Source organism: Notothenia coriiceps, unplaced genomic scaffold, assembly GCF_000735185.1.
Source record: "Notothenia coriiceps isolate Sejong01 unplaced genomic scaffold, NC01 NC01_scaffold00003343, whole genome shotgun sequence".
Classification (NCBI taxonomy): Eukaryota; Metazoa; Chordata; class Actinopteri; order Perciformes; family Nototheniidae; genus Notothenia; species Notothenia coriiceps.
Window position 1 is genome coordinate 44,436 of NW_011336044.1, and position 21,622 is coordinate 66,057.

Here is a 21,622-nt window from a genome sequence, read left to right on the forward strand (position 1 = left end):
TTTATATAATATCGCAGAGCAAAGTTAGCTGCTAATGGTAGCCACCAGAGTGGCTGCTGCTTCCGGTCTAGGCTATGCGGCAGTCTAACACACACACATGACCAAATAAGGACTACGTGGTAGTTCCCCTCGATTCCATTGGCTCTGACGGTTAGAAAGAGATGTCACATGTCAAAATCCAGTAAGGGGAGACAGAGATATGAAAAATCCACCCAAATGGCCCCAGAAGAGGTTTTCTTTTTGTTAAATCTGTCTAAAAAGGTCAAATATCACTTGTTTTGCATCAATCTTGATACAGGGTACTTATTATATGTTGTACTTTGGATTCCTAAAGCTTTTAGTCTACTAACCCATCCTCCAAGGTTAGTTTTCACTATAAGTACAACATATTTTTTGGACGGACACTATAATTTACAGTATTTTACCATGTTCAATCTGAATTTTCTTTAAAATAAAAAACATCTATATTGGATCTGACTTGTCTACATCCAACTGACAGGTTTATCATTACTTTGAGAAAAAAGATTATTAATTTAACCCTTTTAGAAGGGAAGCTATGTTCATTTGTTCTGGGAATGTCATTTTCGAGCCTGAAACCTGAAAAACAGGCTCGGGTTATTAATGTTTTAGAGTTTATTTGCTCGGCAAAGCACTGGCCTGGGTAAAGCATTTCTATTTATGAAGTCATTTACATTTTCGTTATTTCCTGAAGAGAGTCAGCAGAAAACAAACTATGCATTTTTAATAGATGCTGTGACTCAAAGCAGAGTCAATATCTCTCTTGGATTTTACCCAAATTGCTCAGCATAAAACAAAGAATATATTTAATGAATGCATGAAAAGGGCAACCCTGATGTTGTCTTTCAATAACAATAAGTGGAGAAATGATTTCCCCACAGCTGAAGTTTCGATGTAATTGCTCCTCAATGAGCTCCGTAATTTTATTAAAGTTGCCGGTCATCTTGTGGTTTTACCACAACATCCAATGTTCCCATAGTCCGTCAGCTAAATGTGAATGAGCTGTTATGGGCTATGGGGGTGGATTGAATCCCGTCACAAGGGGCAGAGCAGTAAGGCAAAGCCGTTTGAGAAAGAAGGGACAATCAATCGTCAATTGTTGCCAGAGATATGGGCTGTTTATTCAGAGAGAGGGGAAAAAAGATAGGTCTCGAGATAGGCCGGAGGAGACAAAAAACTCTCAGAGGTAATCAAATGTACCCACATTTCTATACGTGGAAGGTTTTTTCAGAGAAAGCCTAGCCAGTGGCTTTGACCTGACTCTGAAATATGAGTTTCCCATCTAAGATAAGAAAAGGAATCAAACAAAGGCAATTTTATTTGAATCTATCAATCTCTAAGTTCCAATTGTAATAGATGAGTATTGTTTGAATTGACAGTCCACATTTCAAGGAAAATCCTCTACCTCCCACAACCCATCAAATGTAATTTTTATCATTATCACTTAATTGGTTCAATAAATAACCCAAGCTCTCTGATGCATTATGGAAGAGGTAATGACGACAAAGATTTGAGAGAGTACCAAACAGGAGTCTGCAAGTCAACCCTAATGAGCACATAGGCATGGGTTTGTAAGAAAATAATAAGATGTATGCGTCAATGGGGACAGAATTGTGAGCAATGATTCAAAAGATGTGTAAAACACAGTTTTCCTTATGCTAATACTGAACGAGGCTTCTTATGCTAATGTTTGGCTACTGAGTGCAAACTCAAACCTAGAGCAGTGCATCATCTGTTCAATTTGACCAGGAAGTGAAGGCTCATCCTGTTAGACCCATCCTCTTACTTTCAAAATAAAATCTAGCCTCGGTCATAGGGTTGTGTTAGTTGAGTTAGATAAAATAATGCAGGTGTGTATGTATTTTCTAAATCATTGTGCATTGATAAAACATTTATAAATTCACATTTTTAAAATATATTTATTGATCAGGTTGTATACAGTGGCTGATATCAGTTATGGTCCACTGTAGCAAATATGAAAAATATATAACTGCTGGCTAACAGAATCACCGACTTACCCATTTTATTTTTCCTATGAATATGTTTTTAATTACTCCTAATAGTCTATTCCCTTCAATTAATAGATTTTCTCTTGGTTGTTCTGCTTCCAGTATAATTGTATGTTTATGTTTTATGCTTTTATCCAATCATATTTCAGCCATCATGTGTTGCCAGGGTGATAGATTTGGAGTTGTCGTAAAAATTGCATCTTTAGCAACCGTTGGTAATGACATTAGGTTGTTATTGATTATTCTGGTGATGTATGCAGCACAGCTGTGCCTACAGAAGACTTGTTGAATTGTGTTATTTGGCTTTCTTGCTGTAGTAATGGCCATCATCATCGCTACATTAGATGTCTGTGATGAAATCGCCTGTTACACTGCGTTTCTGTATAATATTGGTGGTTTCTATAGCTGTGGCATCATACTGATGGTATTAAATAGTTTAAATAATTCAGATAGGACACCACTGAAGGCCTAGGTGTGGATGTAAGCAATATCTAATATGAAAAATACAACATAATCCAATCAGAGAGTAACGTAGGTGCCCTCTAATGATTCTTTGAGATTTTGTTCCATGTCACCTTGCCAATGTTGCTTACCGACAGCGACGAGAGTCTGGCTCTGATTTTTGAGACAAACACAAAGCAAAAATGTCGTGCAGGTTTCCAGTGGAGATTTGGTTTGCGTTCAATAGGACCCGCCTCTGATCATCCTGAGTGTTCCCTCCAAACCCCAGGAGGTTGTGGCAGGCCGGAACGTTCACTTGGTCTCATAAAATCTTGTTTTGCTTTACAGTTAATTACGTGCCTGCATGCAATTACATCAGTACAAAATACATCTAGGTCAATTTAGGTTTTTATGTGGGTCTCTTTTGGGTTTTACAAAATGTAAAACCTCATCATGGGAACCCTAACATTTCCATAACAATGTAACTTCAACACTTTCTTAAAAAACATAGAGCATAATATTCAGGTTTCTATGCAACTGTTTATAACATTTTCATTGGAAAGCAAATTGCTAGAGCTTTGATTAAAATGGAGAAAAATACACAGGAGGAAAGTAAAAAACATCTACGCAAATGTTCTTAATAGCAAATAATTGGTTTAATGCTCCTATTGCTGGGTTTGAATTGAAAAACGATGCAAATAAAGAAGGGAGTCAATAAAAGTATAGATGCACATATGGCAAGTTCGCAGAGGCTATTATTGCGTGGAATGGTTATTGCTGTGAAAATGAAGCGTTTCCTAATTTCTCAGCATTATCTTGGCATTGCAGGAGAATCAAATGGGAGCAGGGCTCAACGCTAACTTTTAAAAGTGGTTGCCAGGCTGGCAACCAGGCATCAGCTTTTGGTTGCCAAAACTGAAAATACAGTTGCCATTTTTAGTCACCTTATATTTTTAAATAATTAAGATACTATACAGTTATACATCAACTTAATAATACAAATGTGACACAAAATAATGTTCAAATGCTTTACAATAAGTAAGTAACACAATTAGTTGAAACTAAAGTGGTAGTAAACTTGTCCACTGGACAAGTTTACTACCACTTTAGTTTCAACTAATTGTGTTACTTACTTATTGTAAAGCATTTGAACATTATTTTGTGTCACATTTGTATTATTAAGTTNACGTGGCTGGGTCTTTCAGCATGACAATGATCCCAAACACACCGCCCGGGCAACGAAGGAGTGGCTTCGTAAGAAGCATTTCAAGGTCCTGGAGTGGCCTAGCCAGTCTCCAGATCTCAACCCCATAGAAAATCTTTGGAGGGAGTTGAAAGTCTGTGTTGCCCAGCGACAGCCCCAAAACATCACTGCTCTAGAGGAGATCTGCATGGAGGAATGGGCCGAAATACCAGCAACAGTGTGTGAAAACCTTGTGAAGACTTACAGAAAACGTTTGACCTCTGTCATTGCCAACAAAGGGTATATAACAAAGTATTGAGAACTTTTGTTATTGACCAAATACTTATTTTACACCATAATTTGCAAATAAATGCTTAAAAAATCAGACAATGTGATTTTCTGGATTTTTTTTTTCTCATTTTGACTCATAGTTGAGGTATACCTCGGATGAAAATTACAGGCCTCTCTCATCTTTTTAAGTGGGAGAACTTGCACAATTGGTGGCTGACTAAATACTTTTTTGCCCCACTGTATATATATATATATATATTTAATGACAGCAGTGTTTAAGCGTACATCCACTGACATTTAGTCAAACCACAGAGAAACAGCCAACATTTCCAAACTTGTTTTTCGATCACTGACCTCTAATGCAGTTCAGTTGTAAGTATAAATGGGTTAACATACCTAACCACTCACAAGATCAACAACTGCTCCTGAAGCTGTTCTTTCTGGTCTTCACAGAACAGCAGCAACATTGACATAATTAAAAATCAATACAGGTCTAATTATGTCCTTACCCTTTCGAACAGAGTGGTTGAGAGAAGAAATGGGGTCTGAAACCCTTCAGACGTGTAATTATCGTTTTTATTTCATTTGCAGTCCCTCAAATAGATGTTTTCTTGGTTACCCTCGGTTCAAACCAAGAGGATAATTCTAAACAATTGCAGAGTAATCTGTGAAAACAACTATGGCCATTTCCTGTCCATTTCAATTTCGTAAAAACCTTGTGAAGTGTGAGATTAAACTGTGTTTTATAGTATTCGTGAGTGTGAGAGCCGGCAGCGCTGACATTTATAAGAAACAAGGCATGGCGGAGATGCTGTAAAAATGAACATCAATGTGGACGTCCAATGCAACCCAGCTATATAACATGGCACTGTTAATGAACTGTGATGCTCTGAAGGTCAGCTGGACTGGATTTGTTTGGTCCATTTGGTTGTCTTATTTAAATCTACTTTAGAAAAAAGGACAATGTGCCCAATTCAATATCGGTAACACAGATCTGTAATTATGACTGCTGTTAAAACTCTTCCTCATCAAACATTGGGCTTAAGTCAACTGCGAAACAGGTTTATTTATTTTCTCATTTACCCAGTCATTCATATGGATAATAAAACAGAGTGCACAAACCGTTGCTGTTTAACCTCAGGTCTCTCCTCCCTGCAAACAAATGTAGGACAGTTTATGGATTCAGGGATCATTTGTCGACTCATAAGCAAATGTTTTACTTCCAATGTTTGATCTGATACAGATTTACTACGATAAATCATCGACTTTAATCTTCTGGTGGGGTATTTAGTCTAGAGACCAGGTACAATAATAGTTTGAGCGAGCAACCATAATTAAGGTACCTTGCTAAGTGAAGATTTTTTAACAGCATTTAAATGACAGAATTTCAAGTTTTACTTCATTTATCTATACCACTTAATAACGGTTTCCTAGTAATCACTGTGTATTGGTTGGTGCGGCAAAACAATAATATTTTTAGCTGACTTTTGGTATGGTCAAATAATGACAAAACAGATATTGGAACATTAGTCAGTAAGTACAAACAAACTTTGATCAGGATATTTTGAGTCAATTCAGTCTCTGCCATGTTTCCATCTCAAACAAAGCTTGCTTTGTAAAAGTTATTATAGCCTCCTGTTATCTGAGTTTCTACGTGTCTAAAGACACAGCTAGAAAGAAATATGCTGTGATGAAACTGGCAAACGGAAGTTGCCTGAATGCTTCTCAACTGATGATGTAAATAATAAGACTTTTGTGGGCAGCCAGAACATTCTCTAAGATTGCAAGGTACGGCTGTAACAGACAACATCAGCCCTTTTTCATTTGTTGAAGTGCTAGACCTTCAAGTCAAAGGAATAGTTTCACTTTGATGAGAAAAAAAGAGAAAGCTGGACATCTTTGGCTTCATTCATCTCTTTGGTATGTTTTTGTGAATTGCTGTAGTTCTCAAAGACTCCCTAGTGTGACCAACATGACCATGCTGTTTACAGTTTATGTCACTTCACAGGATTTCTGGTAACGCAAGTCAATATTTCAAACCCCTTTTTGCCACTGTCACACAGCCAGACGCCTTCCAAGCTCTTATCTACACATTTGCTTACTTAATGTCATCTAAGACTTTAGATGTGATGGAGGGCAGACGGTCTCCAGTAAATGCAAGTGGGTGGCTTCTTTTTTTATCAGTGATGCAACAGATTGAGATCACACATTAGGAATAAAAACAGCCACTTTGTTTATATTCGAGACTTAAGCCGCACATTTTGTTTTTTTAACGAATGATAGCCGACATTATGAAGCGGTGAATGTAGTAGTCATATTTGTAAAATAAACATCTAAAGCCCACGCAGACACACTGTGTCTCCACTTGGTCGCATCGTCAGACATTCATGTTTGAGACTCATCGGATGGAATAAAAAAGTCCCCAGCTGACTGAAGAGAGCTGATCAACAAACCTGCACTGAATAATGACGCTTTTAAAGAAAGTTAAACCACTCACACTCACCGACAAGATCCCTCCGCATGAGTCAAATCCGGGTGAGAGGAGAGCTGAATTTCAAACACCTCAGTCGCACCTCTACTTTAGATGCTGGGCCTTCCCTCAGTCCTGTTTCCATTTGTTCCACCACTTCCCCCTGAATATACACAAGCTAACTGGACGTGCCAGGTTTCATTAAGACTTCAGGGGCAGAGTTTGTGGCAGCTAAATGATCAAATCAGCCTTTGGCAGAGATTAAAAAGGTAGCAGGATGGCTTAGACAAAACCCTAATGGCTGATCAGAAGCACCTTCGAGGTATAAAACCCATTACATGCTCGTAAGTTACAATAAATGAAAGTTCCAGTCAACCTTAACATTTTAAAGATTATAATTGATCCGAGCATCCTGGTGGAAATGTTATTGATAGTCGGGTCATTAGTACGACAACTTGCTCTGTTGATCCATAATCCAAGACCCCACAGTGCGCAGCCCACCACTATCCTGGACTAAATTAGACGTGGCTTATAGACTGTCTACGATTACTGATGCTGAACTCACAATAACACTGCTTCGAGTTTGTAAATGGAATGGTTGAGAGGAAGTGAGAGACGCAGAGACTTCTACTGCAAACTGATTTTAATGGATTTGTCGGTTACATAAATGACATTGATTGTGAGTGGTCTGTTCCAAATGAGGTGAATACTTGAGCAGTGATCCAACATGTTACAGGAGGAGAGCAGAAGGTGGGAGTGGCTGAGTGAAATACGCATGTTCTGCCCTTGGTGGGTGACATTTTGCTTTGTTCATTAGCCCAAACACGTTGACTTCAAGTTCAAGAGCACTCATCTACCGTTTCAGTAATAATTATTCATCACGAACATTAGGAGGAATACTCCTGTAGCAGCCTTCAGTTGTTACTATGAAAACCTTCAACATCATCATTGCCGGGAAATGATGCTCCAAATAAGGCATATGCTTACCAAACATACCTAATGTATTGGCTAATAGCCTGATTAGTCTCAAACATGAGGAATAGGACTCCTCTCATCTTTACAAGGAAGACTCTACATTAAGCATAATATCAATCATATAAATATTCTGGAATCAAATGCACACACTTTTATCCATTCTTTTTGAATGGAGTTTTTCTTTTGTTCTTTTGGGGATTTTAATGGTTTTGAAGAGCATTAAATATGTGAGCTATATTATATATAATATTAAAGAAAATCTGTCTGACTTTTCAACAATCGATGGGGGCGTTGTCTTCGCTTGCATTAGCCTGGTTAGTCTAATAAGATATTATTATTGTCTAAATGTAATCTTTTACAGAAGACACTAAGCTTGCGAGAATTATGAATACACATAACAGCTGCAGTACTAAGGGCAGTGACGTTTTGAGACTGCATCAAAACTAGGATACAAGCCTGAACACAACGTTTACAGCGAGATTATACAGAAACTACAGTTTAAAAAAAAAGAGAAGGTCGAAGGCACTCTTTGGGCAAAATGTTAAAAAGCCTTCAATCGTTAGGCTTTTTCATGGTCAAATTCTAAAAATAGAAATGTCTTTTAAGCTGTAAACACTCTGATGAAAGCTGTTTGTGCTTCTAAGTGGGGTCTAAGAGACATTCGATTAAAGGCTTTCTAAGTTTTCGCCAGAAGAATTCATTGAACCTTTCTTATTTTTTCAAAACGTTTGTGTTCCTTACAAAATAGCACCTTCATCAAGCATTGCAGACCTTTTCTTTTAAATAAAATGGTGTTTTCCTGCAGAAAGTTATACTAAACACTTTTGACTGAATAATAAAAACAAGGAAACAAAGCAAACTCAGCATAAGGTAAACAGGATTAAAACTGATGTTCTAGAAAGAGGCATTTAAACAATTCACTGATAAAATTTGTGTTAATTATTCACAGATGGCACAACTTGTTCCCTGATGTTGAATCTCTGCAAGCGTTGATCTGCGATGATTTGATACTTCAGGTCTTCATCTCGACTCTGACTGACTTCAACCTCAGCCTCGAGGATCCCTGAAGACATTTCACTTCTTCTTTGGATGCTATTAAAAAAGACAACAGGAAAAGAAAAAGAATGACCAGTGAAATCAATAATCTGTACAGCCAGGAAGCAGCAAACAGACAAGAGGTTCCAGTTGATAACCTACATTTTTTGTGAAAATGACAAACACTTTCTTGAAGAAAAAAAAAAAAGACAGTCAATTATCTTCTTTACGCTGGAAGTGCTGAGTCAGTATGCTAAAGCGTCTCCGATAAAGACAGGTCAAACGCAGATTAACTGAGGGGCCCGCCCCAGAGAAAACATGTCAATAAAACACCACAGATCCAGCATTTCACAGCAACAATGCTGCAAATGGCATTGACCTTTGGTAGAGCTCAAAATGGTTAACCAACAGCAAAGTGTGTCCTTCAAAACTAACCCTGGGATGAGGGTGATTGACCGGATATGTAACCGCCTGTCCCAATCTGACCTGCCGTCTCATACAATTAAACGATTCACCCATCAGAGGTGCCTTTTACCCCGAACCACACCGCCATTAGGAGATATTTGTCTCCATTTAATTTCCATTTGCTGCGGATGGTCAGCAAAGCGATTCAGAGACATTATCTGAATCCTGGAGAGGAGGTGCAGCCCGCCATGCAGGATACGGCTGCATGACGGGGCAAAAAAAGGTTTTCGTAAACTTACATTTCATAGTAATGCAGCCAGTCAGTTGTTATCGCTCAAAAGCAGCACAATAGAGCTTGTTTAATGAAGTTTAAATCCAATAAAAGGTTTCTCTTTATGCATCTATGGATACAGTACAAAAACACAAAACAAATGATCTTATACTGTGAATTTAATGAAAGCTCAGCTACCAGGACAGAAAGAAAGACAGAGGTACAATAAAACCTCAAATGTAAACACCATTCATCGAGTGGAAAGAAAGTGATACAAATGCAGATGTCTGAACTGGCTCTAGAGATCTGAGGACCAAATGTACCGGTACACGGAGAAATGCTAAAACTGAGCCATAAATGTGGGAATGGATTTTGGCCACATTGGAGTACTTCTGATAACCCATCTGTTGGCCTACAAAGCAGAAATACTTTGGTATTTTTCAACAACTAAAATATTGTCGAATGCATGCATTTTTTAAAGATATAACACTTTCAGAGGGGAACATAAGGAGTGACTTGGGATGGATGAATACACCACAGCCCTCGACAAAAGTTCACAGTATGCAACCACTGCATACCTAACTCAATCCTGGTCTGCAACTCTTCCTGTCCTGGCTCTCCCTAAATAATCCCCAAGATAATTGCCCCTTTCTTCTCCAGGCCTGATCTGTCTTTATTTTAACAGACGTGGCCTATTCTGCACTACACGGGTCAAATACAGAGTTTTTTTCAAGTAGCAGCTTGCTTGGTTCTAACTCCATAAGGGAACAGTTTCTTAGATGTTCGAAATTAGATAGTCCACTAAATTTTTTCTTGAAATATGTCCATTTCCTTTCAAATATAATGCACCAGCAATTATATTTGTTATTGTGTTTGTCCACAGAGCTCTGAGATTAGATATAACCTTGTACTTGTAACGGGTGCATTTAGCCTTGTTAATCATTTACATACCACACGTGTGGCAACTAGATCTCTTTCACAGCATGCACACCATAAAGCTCAGCGTAGGAAGTGAGATTTGGTTAAGTAAAGAGAAAGTGGTTCATCAAATACCCATACATGTTTTGCGAAATTTTCTGGTGGCAACATTTGCAAATACATTACTTGAAAGCAATTTTTTTTTTTTTATAGAAATACATTTATGTATGGCACAGGCCTTCTGACACCATGAGCCCCCCCTCCCTCAGACAAGACCCTTAACACTGCCTGCCATCATCATGCCATCTCTTTTAGGACTGTTTGCCTTAATGTCAAAAATAATTGAGGAAAAAAGGTTGATATTAATGGTTTTTATTTCCATTTTTATTATCTGTCCTATTTGTTAGATAATCATGCTATATGTTTTTGAAATTGCAGTACCCATAATGCTCTTATGGAGTTTTTCCTCTGCTTACAGTCTTAATCCAGTTCTTACAAGTGATGAGAATTAACTGAATGTGAGTGTCCCAGAAATCAAAATATGCCAGGTGTTTTGTGAAACCTCTTATTATTATGGTTGCAACGTGTTTCATTATGTTTTTAAATAAAGAAGCTTCAGAAGTGTTTTCTATTCTGTTAGATTTTCCTACTTTATGAATGGACCAACATTTCTAAAATACCGCAGAATGACTTGATGTTAAGTAAACATATTTAGGTTATCTGGTCGGTGCAAGCGCATGTTTTTTTTATCAGTAGCAGTGGAAGATGAAGCAACTCAACAGTTCACTCTTGTCAATCATTGACCCTCTGACGTCTGTTTTTTTCATCAGTTCACAGAAAAGACCATGAACAAGTGATGACAGCCTAATGCTTTGAAGAAGCCATACATAAATACGCCATGATCAAGTAAAAAATGGCCCCATCTCACCTTGAAATGTTTGTTTTTTTCCCTCATTAGTTTCATGGAAAAGGCCTCAACACATTATTCAAACCAAGAAGCCTTTTTTTCCACAGCAAAACGAGCCAAAACACTTCTTAATCATCTCGGCTGTTCTTTGGTTTCACTGTATCAAACTCAAAAGACATGTGCTCTCGCTTTCATTATCTGAAGAATAAGTTAGTGTGCCATCACTTATTTTGGGAGCAGAATATGATAAAACCCTCCCACAACTGTGGCGCCATCCTTTTAACGGCTGATGAAATGGATGATTGACTTTCTGGTACTCTGGTGTTGGATGTTACTCACAGCAGCAGCCAGGGCCTGCTCCAGGTCTTGGATGATGTCCGCCTCGTTCTCCAGGCCCACAGAGAGCCGGATGAGCGTGTCACTGATCCCCAGGGCAGTCCTCTCGTTTTCTGGCACTGATGCATGGGTCATAATCGCCCTAAATTATGATAGAAGAGAAGACAGTGTCACATAGATATGAGCCATAAACAGGAAGATAATCATTTTGTTTTAGATTGGATTACAGCACAGACATAGACTTTATAATGGAAATAAAGTGTCCCAATTAAAATCGGTTACAGAGATAGATTATGGATTATTTCCCTTGATATCTGCTGCCCCCTTGTGGTGCTCTAGTAACATTACATCTTTCTTGGGTTACAGTTGCTCAGTTTCAGTTTTGTAAAGTTTGTCACTGTATTGCGGTTCCTGTCACTTGTTTTCGAAACACAGTCTGCATTTTAGTGATGTTAAATACCAAACATTTTAAAAATATGTATGAAATGTTGATTTGGAAAATTCTTTAAAAAGATACTTACGGATGTTCTGCTAAACTTTCATATCCACCAAGACTCTCAGCTATGGCAAACAACTAAAACAAGGAGAAGAAGGAATTAAAACATAGGTCAGACAAAAGATAAGTAACCAACTACAGAAAGTTACCAAACACCATGGTCATATTTTTTGCTAACGTTGAAAAATGTCAACACACTTCAATCTTGTCTTCCTGTGAGAACATGAGCTGAGGACTGATGATTACCTTACATTTAATTATTTTTAGATGCTGTTTAAGCAATCCATTTAGTGAGGACTTGGCCAAGGTGAACACATTTTATGATTTTTGGGATGTACTCAAAAACATTATTTAGATGCAGTTAGTTTTATGGCAGCCCTTAAATGTGCAAATTGCAACATCATGTTTATAGCACCCTTTTATGAGTGAAACATTGTAATTACTGTTTCACCTCAGCAGCTACGGGACAAATCTGCAAGTAGGACTTCAGTGTTTTGCTAAGGCGCCCTTATAGCTGTGGTTTAAATGTTGTTTCACCAGTCTGGGAATCTATTAAAGTCATTTTGAAAAAGTCACTTCACAGTATTGCCTTTCTACAACACACAAAACTGAGCAGCCGATAGTGAATACCAAAATTAACTGTCAAATGAACCTTGAGGTTACTGAGGAAGGCGCTGGCGTGCTCCAGTTGCCCCTTAATGTAGAAGGTGATCATCCCCGGACACCCGGTGCATTGTTTCTTCATCACTTCATGCTGGGGGTGAGAGGGCAGGCCTATGTAGAGGGACAGTTAAAAACAGTCAGGTGATGCCTATAAGATGTTTCTTCCTCACTTAAATATGGAAAAAGTTGGTGGAATGGGTTTAAACACGCTGGTCATTTGCATTGTTATTTCTGAATATCCATGCAAGCAGTTCAGAGCTTCTTTGAATTTGAGTTACAGACCATATTTATTCTAAACATGCTCTTCTAGTTTGTTCTAACCCTTGAATGTTTACTCCTCCTTTGTTTCACACTGCTATTCAAGCAGCTACAGGTGAAGATGTAGGTTGTAGTTGTAGAGATCATAGAAGGAAACGATAAAAAACACCAAAATGCAAGGGTTAATGGGAGGCGATGAGTTAATAACATCCGGCAGCCAGCTGGTAGGAATGATTAGCAAACCTTACATACCAAAATCAAAGGTTTGTATGCGTTTTGTGCTAGTATGACAATCAGAAAGCAATTAGAGGTAGGGGTGATGAAGAATCCATTATCCTTACATAAAAAAGACAAAACATGTTAATATTTGTCAGCAGAGTTGCTTATGAGAAAAATGGAGCATTTGCTCATGTGCCCAAGTTTTTAACGATTTAGCAACAAGTCTTATATCTACATACATTAGTAAACTATTAGGTAGCGACAACGGCCACACCTTTGTAAATATCCGGTTTGGTAGGGGGGGGTTGTATTTCACACTTGTTTGCTACATTAGAGTGACAGTTTACCTGGGAAAATGACTTTCTCCACCCTGGGATCTGCCTCCAGGAACTTGGCAGCAGCCATGGCGTTCTTAAAGTGGCACTCCATGCGCAGGTGAAGTGTCTTCAGTCCACGGTTACACAGGAAGCAGTCAAAGGGAGACGGTACACATCCCAGTGCTGAACCATGGCATGACCACATGGGTGGGGAGAAAATGAGGTCACAAAGCTTCCCAAAACCCAGATCAGGCAAACAACAAAAGCATAAACAAAACCTCCTTCTGAAGAGCTTTTTAATTGGTGCAGAACATTATACTCTGGGGTATATGTTGGTTGTTTAGTGAATGAATGTAGGTCAGGTTGAAATAACCAGTCCACCAAATACTGTTGCACAGCAGGATATGAGCTTCATCTATGAATCCAAAACTTTCTGAGGTCTGTGACTGGAATTTACATTTCATTTTCAGATATAAAAGTGGTAACACCAGAGTCACTAAAGATTTGGCTTCTTCTTTGATGCCCAGAAATCACTTTGGAAGGTATTTGCAGACTTTCTGTTAAATGACTTTATTGCACTCTTCTATTGTTATGTATACCTAAAGCAGTCAGTCTTGTCTGTTAGAGCTAGTATTGTGCTTTGATAAGAAAGGCCACCTAATTGTGACGTCTGTAGTCAACACGCTATAAAAGACTACAATTCCCACGGTGCCTCCTCTAAAGTGACAGTGATGGGCAACCTGCTAGAAAGACGCTGTCGAGGAACAGTTTTTAACCGTATAATTACCCTTTAAGTTATATAAGCATTATCAAGAAAGAAATAATACACAAGTTGTTTTTTATTTGATTTTGCTTATTTGTTTTGAATATTGTAAAGGACTCTTTTCTTTGTTGCAAATGTAAAAGTTGGTTATTTTATTTTGAGCAAACACATCGCTTAATACCATCCAAACCATCGGAGGCCAAGCAAATCTTCAAACTGTAAGTAATATAAAAGGAAGAAAACTAGTTCAAAATGTCTGTTTAAGGCGTATAGTGGCTTGATAGATAAACAAGGAAGGAATCCACGACATGTAAAAACAGGTTGTGTTAACCAACATGACATTTTGCATTTAGTCAATGCAGACTGCTTAAGTAGTTTTCTATGTTGTTCTTTCGACTCACCATTTTGCAGAAAACTCAGTCGCTCAAACAGGTCATCTCGGTTTGTTGAGGCCAGACCCATTACCACGTCACTGTGCCCTTTCAAATGAAAAGAAAGGAAAAAATGTTACTTTGATATTAATGTGTATGAGTGCATGTTTGAGCTATGCCCGTCTATGAATGTTAACAGATTATTTTATTATATAAAATATATTTATACAAAACAATTCCTTGAATACAAAATATTGAGGTAGATCAAGTCTTGTCATGTCCTAGAAGCTTTACAAATGAGCTGTTTGCCGGTGAAAACTACTGACTGCAGGTCATTCTCATTCCTCATTTTGAAACATAACCATGCAGGCTGATGAATTAATTTAGTGTTTTTCATCTTTGGATTATATTACATTGTAAATAAATCTTATGCTAGTGAAATAAGTAAATGTGCAGAACCTACCGTTCATGTATTTGGTAGCTGAATACATGCAGATATCCGCCCCGAAAGCCAGGGGGCGCTGAGAATACACAAGGCAATAACATGGGTTAATTAAGGACCTTTTTCGACATGAGCCTTTCATTTGATAGCCGGAAGCTATTAAACTGCCGTTTAGAAATGAATCGAGCATGAAGTGTACATCTGTCACTCTCACCTGGAAGTAGGCAGACATAAAGGTGTTGTCCACGACCACCACTATGTCTTTGTTGAACTCATGGGCCAAATCAGAACAGACCTTGATGTCCACAACCTTCATGGTGGGATTGGTGGGCGTCTCAATCCACACCAGCTACAGAAAGAAGCAGCAGGTTTAGGAAGGTGTGGCAAAATTGTGGTGCTCAGTTTTGCCCTTTTTCTGCTTTCACTATACCTCTAAAATATAAATTACTTGTTGAGTTCAATACATTGAAACCATTTTTGTATTGAACATTAACCACTCAACTTAACATGGAAGACACCGATACAAATAACACATCAAAAATAATGATTATAACATTTAAAGTGCTGTTTTCTACTGATGCTACCTTTTAAATAATTAAATTAGTCCCTGGGTGTAACATCTCGCACAACGTGTTTATTGTTGCGAAATTTTTCATAGCAATAACAATTGAAAAGACAATATTATACAGCCCTAGCAATGACTGTTATTGGAAAATATCTGCAAGACAGCTTACTTACTGCACCTAGAACCGTCATAACACAAAGTGCTGACTTACAATGACTGCTTTGAAATTGGCTAACACCAAATGACACACCCAATTATATGACATTTTATTAAAATAAGCCTTAAGCAGCAGCTATAAAAAGGACGGGGTGATAAAAAAACTGTTTGAAGAGAGACCAAAGAAAAGAGACGAAACAAAGTGCACTTTATTAAAGAATTATTCTTTGACTTACTTTGGTGTTGGGCTTGAGAGCGGCCTTCAGCAGCTCTGGCTTTGTAAAGTCGGCAAAAGACACCTCTGTACCAGTTTGAGAAGCAATTTTTTGGAAGTAGCGGTTTGTGCCTTGAAAAATAAAACAGTTTATATTCCACGTGTGGTTCAAAACCAACTCAGGAGAGAATATGCTTCCACTTTTACACTATTAACTATTGTGTGAGGAAATGGTGGGCTTCTCGTGGCGTATGGAAATGGTTGTATCATATTATTCTACACAGTAATCAGTAACAGAGTGGTGCCTCACCTCCGTACACGTCGTCCATGCAGAGGATGCCATCTCCCACCTTGAGCATGTGAGTGATGGTGACTGTGGCTGCCAGCCCCGAGGCAACAGCAATGCCTGCAGGGAAAAAGCACAACAGTCTGTGAGACCTGGTAAGCCCGCATCACACCGTCCCGAAATTGACACCCGATGGACACACGAATATGGAATTGTGAATTTCGCACGAAGATGGCCCCGAACCACACACGAAGGCAACATTTACATTACATTTAAGACATACAACTGCAACGAAAGTAACACAAACAATTATGATAAAGTACTATGATACTGTACTGATATTTTCAGACTTTGTTCTTTACTTTATCCGTCGTTATATGTAGAAGATATTAAGTTTTCTCCGTAATGTTGTTTCCATAGCAACAACTTCCAGTCAACTCGCCTTCAAAATAATATATTATATCCTTTTCAGTTTCACAGAACACAAATTGGGTTATTCACATAATATGTTTACATGATTTTGTTGTGCAATAAAACAACCAGATCGACACACGATAAAGGAAATGTTCAAATTCGGCTCTGATCGTAGCAACATCGGGCCATTTGTGAGGGCATCTTAAGCCTTCGTATGACCGCCGGTGGAGTTTCTCAGGCTCCGGCAGCAACTTCGTGAGCGGGGGCAAAATCTTTGGCATGCCAAAAAATTGCCGAATTGGCCAATTTTGCTCTTCGTAAGGCGCATCTGAGGGCATCTATCATCGGTGACCGATGATAACACGAAGATGACACGATTTGACAAGATGCCCTCACGAGTGCCTTACGAAGTTACCGCTCACGTAGTTTCTGCCGGAGCCTGAGAAACTCCACCGGCGGTCATACGATGGCTTAAGATGCCCTCATGAATGGCCCGATGTTGTTACGATCAGAGCCGAATTTGAACATTTCCTTTATCGTGTGTCCATCGGGTGTCAATTTCGGGACAGTGTGACGCGGGATTTAGGGAATAATTTGCTTAGGTATTCAACCTTTGACACAGTTCATCATTTCCTCCTCTCACTGTCTCCTTTCCCATGGCATAGGTCTACGGCCTTGGGTATTGCTGCTATCTCTTTTAAGGAGGAGCAGCTTGGGCGCATTGTTGTTGCCAGTCTATGACAGAGCACAAGCCGCCATGAGGTAGTTTACTGTTCAAGGACGAAGGTTCCCTGGCGCGCACTCTTTTCTATGGACGAGAGCTCTAGTTAGGTTCAGGGTCCATAATGTTTAGTCTCACTGATGAAGAATGTTGATTATTACACTCCGAATTAGTTAAAACCTCGAGCTACAGAAGGAGTCCTTCAGAATTGGTTTGGCAACAGCTGTGTCAACTTGTGTCTTGTCAACTCTCCGGTCGTTACTCCAAATAAACCACCAGTGTTTGACATCAAAACTCCAACTCTCCTCGTGTCTCTCTGAGTCCTGACTCTCCATTGCTACAGAAGTTTCCCTTACAAGACCAAACATCCTTCTTTTGTCAGAGGAATCACAGGCGGAAAATCCATTTCTTACATAATGATCAATGTTTGAGTCATATTCAACAATTTGCTGAATCATTCCTTCTTGTAAAATATGCATGTCATGATTATGTGGGCATCTGTTATAATAGCATCACTTACAATACTTGGCTCCATCCACAGCAGCCACAGCCTTCTCAAGACAGTCTCTTGTAGGGTTCCCACTCCGGCTGTATTCATAGCCCTACATAAAAACATGATTAGAAGATATTTTAGTAACCTAAATCAACATTTGTAATAGTGCACTGTGTTTCCAACAACAACAAAAAGCAGTGTTTTGGAAGAAAATCAGTCAAAATACAAGTAAGGGTAATTCAAGACCCCTCTGCTTAGTTGTGCTTTAATACATTTGAGCCCAGCAGGAAAAGAACACTGGAATCAACCTATCATAGAATCTTCGTTGACTTTAAACCGAGTCTAAATGCTAGGCTCACAGGGTTTAACGTAACCTCCAAACTTGTTTGCGCTTGCCACCTTCACCTGCAGCCAGCGCTTACAAAAAACACATCAAAAATAATGATTATAACATTGAAAGTGCTGTTTTCTACTGATGCTACCTTTTAAATAAAAGGGCTTACAATTGTTGGATCCTTTAATAATAAGATGGGAGTGTATACACGGGTGAAACTGTGAGAACCACCAGGGTAACTGAGAGAAGAACAACTCACTTTCAACAGAGCTGCAAAAATGATTTGAGTTAGTACTTGACAACTACTAAATTGAACGTGAACTATTTTGATCATTTGGAATTCAGTAATTGTTTGAGTCAATCCAGCTTAAAAAATATAAGTATTTCCCGTTTTTGTTTTGTTTCCCTCTATGGGAGTTAACTGAAATATCTTTGACTTGTGAACAAAACAGGACATTTGAGGTCGCAGCTTAGGCTTTGGGGAACATTGATATGTTTTCACAATATTTTGTCTGACATTTTATAGACGCAACATTGAATCAAGAAAAGAATGAACAGATTAAATTGGGAATTAAAATATTTGTTATTTTCCGCCCTACTTTCCCAAGCATATGTTAGACAGCTGGCTATGATAAAGTCTGGATGTTGTTGAGTCATACATGGGGCTGTGGTAAAGCAAACAGTGGATAAGCTTTATGCAACTGTTGCTGTCAGAGTAGTCAACCCATTTCTGAAAGAGCAGCAGCTGCCGTTTTGAAAGGTAAAATATATTTTCCAAACGTGGTGAAATGGACGCATTGTGAGCTCTGTGAGGATATTGTGGGAGTACATACCAGGGTCCACAAAACAAGGTTGAGAGGTCAGAAGATCACCGTATGCGGTGTATAGGCGTATTTATTTTAGTTTGACAATTTCATTTAGGAGGCCGATGTAGCTGTTAATTCTATATGCTTCGAGATTAGCCTTACAACTGGGAAACATTAAACACTCATTCCTTCCTTAATACTTAGTGTGAAAAAATAAACATGAGTAAGCCTAAATTACCTCTGCTCTCAACACCTTTTTATGAGCTTTTTGTGTGAGAGTTTAATAACAATGGCACATCCAGAATGGCAATATGTAAAACAATTCATGACTACTACCTACTTTTTAATCTTTTTTTTTTTTTAAACCTTGCTTGCAAAAAGCTTACTACCTGAACTACAGGGAACATTTGGAAGTGAGTGAGTAACTTGAGTTTAACCCACAAACCAGTTTTAGTCTGGATTCCCAGACATGGCCTAAAGGGAAAATACATCCAGTCAAGATGAATAGTAGTTTGGAATTATTGAAATACTTTATCTATCTATCCATCCATCATAGACAAAAGAGTGATTCAGTCAATACTGATTATATCTTTAAATATATTCTGATAACTATAGCCTATGTATATGTTATCAGATATATGTATATTATATTTAGCTTCAGAGACATAATGTTAAATGACTTTAATTTGATTTGAAAAAACAACAAACTAACATGTTCCGTTATAGCCCACGTGAATGAGGCTGAATAAGGTCTGCTTCCTACATGTGCATACCACCGGAACATAGCGTCACCCCTTGAGGAACAAGACATATCGGGCTACTTACGGCGTGGTTTCCTGGTCCGAACTGTTTGAATGTGGTAGAAAGGGAAATCGGCGGCACTACAGCCATTGACTTCCATTGCTCCGGTTCCTGGCCGACGTGAATAGCATCAGTGGCGAAGGATTTGTACGGCTCTCTAAAGCCGGCGAACAAATCGCTCTGCTCTTCTGGTTTGTGGTTTTGATCCATGGCAACGCGCTCCTCTCAATGTGTAAGCTACCAAAGTGCAATGAGGCTGGTTATGCATTGCCACTGTTCCTTACAGTCCTTACGTATATCGGGGAAACGTGGACGTGCACGGCTCGTCTCTGTGAGCCAATCAACGCCCATCAACAAGCGCAGGAAGGCTCTGATTGGTGGTTCGGCGGGGGCGTCCAACACACATGACGCAGAACGTTGTTTGCGTGCTTGTGTGTGCGCTGTAGTGATGCAACGTTTCCTGTTGCTTGAGTAAGAGGGGCTACCGGTGTCTTTTGTATTTTACTTTGTTTCAGATTTACTTAATTTATTCAATGAGTTTAATAACCTCAATATGGTTTTATTTGTATTTATTTGAGGTCTGTTGGTGATGTTTTCAACAATTGACAGACCACTATGAAAAGAGTGTCCACATTTAAATCTAGATTAAGAACCTGTTTTTTTTACAAAACTAAAAGGAATCAACAACTTGTTAATTTCTCTCTAACCAACACTATAACATTTGTTGGTTAACATATACATTTAGTTCTGTGCATGTGTGTCCTCATGGCACACATAACGGACCTTTAGCTGTGTTTCCATTCTTGAGCCATAGGGGGAGGAAGTGCTCTGTCCTGACGGTCCTGACTCAGTGGAGCACTGGAGGTCTGTACTGTTTCAGCCTACTGAAACCTGTCCTCGCGGATGAGCCAGACCCGTGTCAATGAGTCCAAACTGCAGTGTGTACTTTAAAAGTACAATCAAGATAGAAACCAAGTAAGTTCACTTACTTAAATCATGTACAAGTGAGATAAGAACACTCATTGAATTGGGTTTAAAATATTGAAATGTAGTAAATCTTAATGCCTTGATTTATTTTATTTAACTTGTTATGTGTTTTGTTTTTATGTCTACATCATTGTCTTGGCAAGAATGCTTTTGAAAAAAATATTTTAATCTCAACTAGACTCTTTCTCTGCTTCCCGACAGGATCTGAAAGTGGAATATCCTGAGTACTTTTTACTAATATTTTCTAAACCTAAATCAAGACTTTGGACTTCTTTAGGCTATTACACTAGGTTGACTTTCGGATGTTATTGGTGATGAAACGACTAACTTACATTGATATGGGCAAGTGGAAAGACTTTAAATTAAATCATGAACATTTCAAATCGTTGCTTTAAGATATTGTTATCAATAGAGCAAAAATATGTTATTGTATTTGTATTCTAACAAAGTGTCTGTGTGTGATATGCATTACAATACAAAATGTTTTCACTGACGATATTGCAATTTCAAAGTGACTCAAACATGAATCTTTTTTGTATCTTTATTATAATTTTGATTGAAAAATATATTAAAATTATAATGATTATCATTTGTTACACTAGGATAGCCATTTTGCTATATTATACAAATACAATATGTCAACTAAATAATAACCTGTCTTTATCTAAATTTCTGATATGGTAATGTAGGAAAGTTAGCATATAGATTAGAGTAAAACCTACGTCACTTCCGGGCAAAAATTATATAATATATATAATTATAATATATAATTACATAATATATAATTAGATAATAATTGATAATTAGATAATAATTATAGCCTAATATAATATAATAATCTCCACCTTCCTGTGCCTGATGAATTCCAACACAGATAAATATTGTCAGTAGTTTATAGAATAAAATAAAAAATAAAAAGCATTCTACTTACATATTAATAGTAAAACCAGAGAAACTGATAATTTTGCAGTCCTCTCTTGTTTTTTTCCAGAGCTGTATTATTATTAGGTATAATAAGCTAGTGACCGTTGGTAACCTTTCCTGAACTCTCGCGATA

The 21,622-nt window shown here is 38.2% G+C and overlaps 1 protein-coding gene across 1 annotated transcript; it reads right to left on the minus strand.

Annotated features, from left to right (window-relative positions):
• Positions 1-7,037: 7,037 nt before the first annotated feature.
• Positions 7,038-19,888, minus strand: LOC104941401 (cystathionase (cystathionine gamma-lyase)). Its single transcript, XM_010766503.1, has 12 exons — positions 19,603-19,888; positions 17,665-17,746; positions 16,034-16,129; positions 15,746-15,855; positions 15,003-15,137; positions 14,810-14,867; positions 14,377-14,454; positions 13,243-13,395; positions 12,408-12,529; positions 11,781-11,833; positions 11,263-11,401; positions 7,038-8,479 (listed from the first exon to the last, which is right to left on the minus strand). Exons 1-12 carry the CDS (start codon positions 19,786-19,788, stop codon positions 8,462-8,464), a joined length of 1,230 nt encoding a protein of 409 aa, XP_010764805.1. The 5' UTR covers positions 19,789-19,888; the 3' UTR covers positions 7,038-8,461.
• Positions 19,889-21,622: the final 1,734 nt, after the last annotated feature.